The 3,579-nt window shown below is 35.3% G+C and overlaps 1 protein-coding gene across 1 annotated transcript; it reads left to right on the forward strand.

The window, feature by feature from the left end:
- Positions 1–38: 38 nt before the first annotated feature.
- Positions 39–3,282, forward strand: LOC110440953 (sulfhydryl oxidase 1-like). The gene is made up of 3 exons (XM_021484063.1): positions 39–170; positions 2,218–2,370; positions 3,129–3,282. Exons 1-3 carry the CDS (start codon positions 46–48, stop codon positions 3,280–3,282), a joined length of 432 nt encoding a protein of 143 aa, XP_021339738.1. The 5' UTR covers positions 39–45.
- Positions 3,283–3,579: the final 297 nt, after the last annotated feature.

Consider the following 3,579-nt stretch of genomic DNA (forward strand, 5'->3'; position numbering starts at 1 on the left):
GTGGTGTATTATACAGTGTAATTTATTTTGTAGGTGATACTGGACATGAGTGGGTACAAGGATGTGTTGCTGAGACGGGCCCTGAAGCCACTCATGATCAAGTTTGGAATTAATTATTTTCCCTCGCTGTACCTCCTTGATTCAAATGGGATGTATCAACAGCTGGCTGAGTGAGTATATATACTGCTAACTTTGAGGTCAGTTGATTGAAAATCAAGGTCACTGATTTCTTACTCAGGGACCATTTCATTTTACCGATAATGACATTACAGGTATACTCAGTGAAAAATAGAAACGAAAGTTGACAGAATTCCTTATTTTGATACATTTGTATTCTACTTACCTGTAGTTTCAATTTATTCATTTAAGATTTTTCGTTAATTTGTCATAAATCACCAAAAAAAAACTGCAGTGAAATAATAAATTTGTTGTTAGGGTAGGCTAACTTGAACTTAGTTTATAAGTAACATGTTTATTACCACGTATGACCACCAGCTGCGCAGAAAACAGCATTTAAGTATTGTGGTATTTATCTTGTCAACTCACATAGTTCAGACGGAAATCTTCGGTGAAACAGTAGCACTACGAAATAATGTTCAGCCTGATTATTGCTGCCTATGAGTCGATCATTCATAAAACAAGTGTACTTTGTGTATTTGTGTATTTCATGCCCTTGGAGCGTACAATCTTGTCCTGAGGATGGGCCTACTAAAACTATCTAATTTCTCATTTAGTAATGAATAGGTTATTTGAATGTTTTTTTAGGGGGGTTTTGTTGGTGAATTTAATGAGTATGCTCCATTGTGTACATAATTATTTCCATTTTTTGTCTCCACTATGAAAAGTAACTAGTTTACAACTCCGGTGACTGTTAAGACCTTTGGGCCTATGGTTTTATAGTAAGAACCTTGTGTTTTAAATTTCGATTTGCTCCCCTGAAGACTTGTTCGATAGTATCAAGTAATTTTCATTCCAGCGAACACTGGCCTCTAAATGATGTATCACTGATGTGTTTGTGGTATTGCCTGAGGTAAAGCAGTTGTTCTGACTAAAATGAATATTTAATTAATGAAGTTTTTGCTGAAAGTGGATATAACCCCCAAAAAAAGCTAGTCATACATTATCATCAGACTGGCAAATACTGCGTTGTATATGCTAGAAGTTGGTGACAAAGGGTTTTTGAGCTGTGTCACCTCCTTCTTCACAGGTCTATCTGTATGTCGCAGTTTTCTTTATATACCTATTAATACATCTAACAGTTCTGAAGGACTGAAAGGATTACATAGGTTGTTCATAAGCCAGGAGAATACAACTTGATATAAATGAAAAGTGTGCCTGCAGAGATCACAGATACGTTGCCAAACAAAGGAAATCATTAAAAAAAGGACTTCCAAAATATGTATTAACAGATTTTGACTGAATTTGGTATAAAATATCTCTCGACCAGGGGAGGCCAACCTGTAGTCAAACGGGAAAAGGCCCACTAGTAATTTGATATGAGTCATCCGTAGGCAAAGGGGTTCAGTTTTGTAAATTTTCTGCACACTGTTTCAAAAGAACAACATGTCTATTTCTAAGGAATTGTCTTAGTTTGTGATGCTTGTATGATAGACTATGTTTTGGCTCACGTGATACAAACTCCCACAAACCAGCTTAAAATCATCTTAGGGTTGTGAAACATTCATTGAAACATTAATACTAGTGATGATAACTTCCTGTTCAGGATAATAATATGGGGTATTGACATTTATCTCTACAAAATCCCTTTATACTAATTTATTCAAGCTTCAGAGGTTAAAGCATCAGGGATATGGTTATAGGATAAACACTTTAGACAGTAGAATGATTAATGAAAGATTTAAGTTTCATAAATATGAGCACACGTATCTTACAGAATGCAGGTTGATAACTGTGACACTACAAGCACAATATTGGACAAAATGAATTATTTGAATATTCTTGCATGTATGTACATTCAAATAGTGATTTTTTTTCTCTCGAATTGTTGCATTTTCAACCTTCAGTGGATTATTTTACTGTGTTTTCCAAACATTTAAAAATCCAAACAGCTAAAAGATTTTCAATAATTTATTTCAAAAATGACAGTTGATAATAAAAATATAAAAGAAAACCATTAGGATTTGAATGGTTTGCGTGTATTTTCAATCTCTAGCTGAAACCTAGTGATATAACTCATTCATTTTACTCCGTTGACAGGAAGGGTACACGAAGGGAGCAGTTTAAGGATGCATTGCTCATTATTCGGGGAGGACAGGACCCAGAGGAGGAAGTCGACAAGGGAGGATCAGATCATGTGGTGGAAGAGCTGCTGGATAAAGATGACGGAGAACAATTACAAGTAACCACCAGGTACATAAGTCTGTCTTTCTTGTAGTTATATAGTAAATACACAAAATAAAGTTTCTTTGTACAAATCAGAAAGAAAGTAAAAGTTCAACGATTTTGTAGTTGCCATGGCAGCATCATGAACATGTTTTCATCAATGGGTATGACCTGTGAAAAGGTTACCGGTAGATCTGATTTCCAAAATGGCGGTCATGGCATCCATGTTTGAAAAATGGATTTAATATTCTAGATATAATCTCTATCCTCATTGCACGATCATGACTAGTCTCAGCCGTGTACTGTATCTAACCTGGAGTTGTTCCTGAATGAAAACTGGTCCACCATGACGACCATATTGAGATCATTTTCATCTCTACCAGCAAAAAGTCCTATTGACACAGGATCTTTAGCATGGAATAATGAAAACATACGTTTGTCCCCTAACAAAGAATTGCCTTAAAATCTTCAACTGTAAAACAAATCCTGCCCAATATATGTAGCAAACTGGTATGATGTGAGGTAAAGATCATCTATCACACAGAAGTGGCCATTATCTTTACGAATCATCTTTGCCAGTTTATGTTGCTTTCATACATTGAACATTGACATTAAACTGCATAAGGACAGCTTTACTTCCCAAACTATTTGAGACAAAACCTGAGAAATCTCAAAAGTTTTAAAGCTCATTTGATCACTGTGAGTATAAACACTAAGCTTCTTCCCCTGATACGTTAGCAGAAGGACGGTCTACTTGGTCATTGTTAGTTTGTGTTGTGTTACAGACTTGGTGTGTACATGCAGGACCTGGAGTCGACCGTGACATATCTTCTCAGACAGGAAGTGGCCATACATCGTAACATGAACGAAGACAGTGTGACAGCACTTAAAACGTTTCTGCTTGTTTTGGCAAAGGTAAAAATTGGCATTGTTTCATAGGTGTTTGGAATAACTGTGACTGAATTGATTTAAACTTACGTTTTTGTAACAAAAAAAATATGAAAAGTGATGGTGAAGACTTAATTTTACCTATTTGCCATAATAAATATGTGGAAGATTTAATGACTGGCCTGGAGATGGTAAATGAAATACAAGTACATAACATGAACAAAGTTATCAAATATATATTATATTGGTACAAAAGAATACGTAGTATTGGGCCTCTTTATACAAACTATTTTGCTGAGATTTTAATTGCTTCATGAAAAAGTTGACATAAGGGTCTTTGGTACATCA

Source organism: Mizuhopecten yessoensis, unplaced genomic scaffold (genome assembly GCF_002113885.1).
Source record: "Mizuhopecten yessoensis strain PY_sf001 unplaced genomic scaffold, ASM211388v2 scaffold714197, whole genome shotgun sequence".
NCBI classification, from domain to species: Eukaryota; Metazoa; Mollusca; class Bivalvia; order Pectinida; family Pectinidae; genus Mizuhopecten; species Mizuhopecten yessoensis.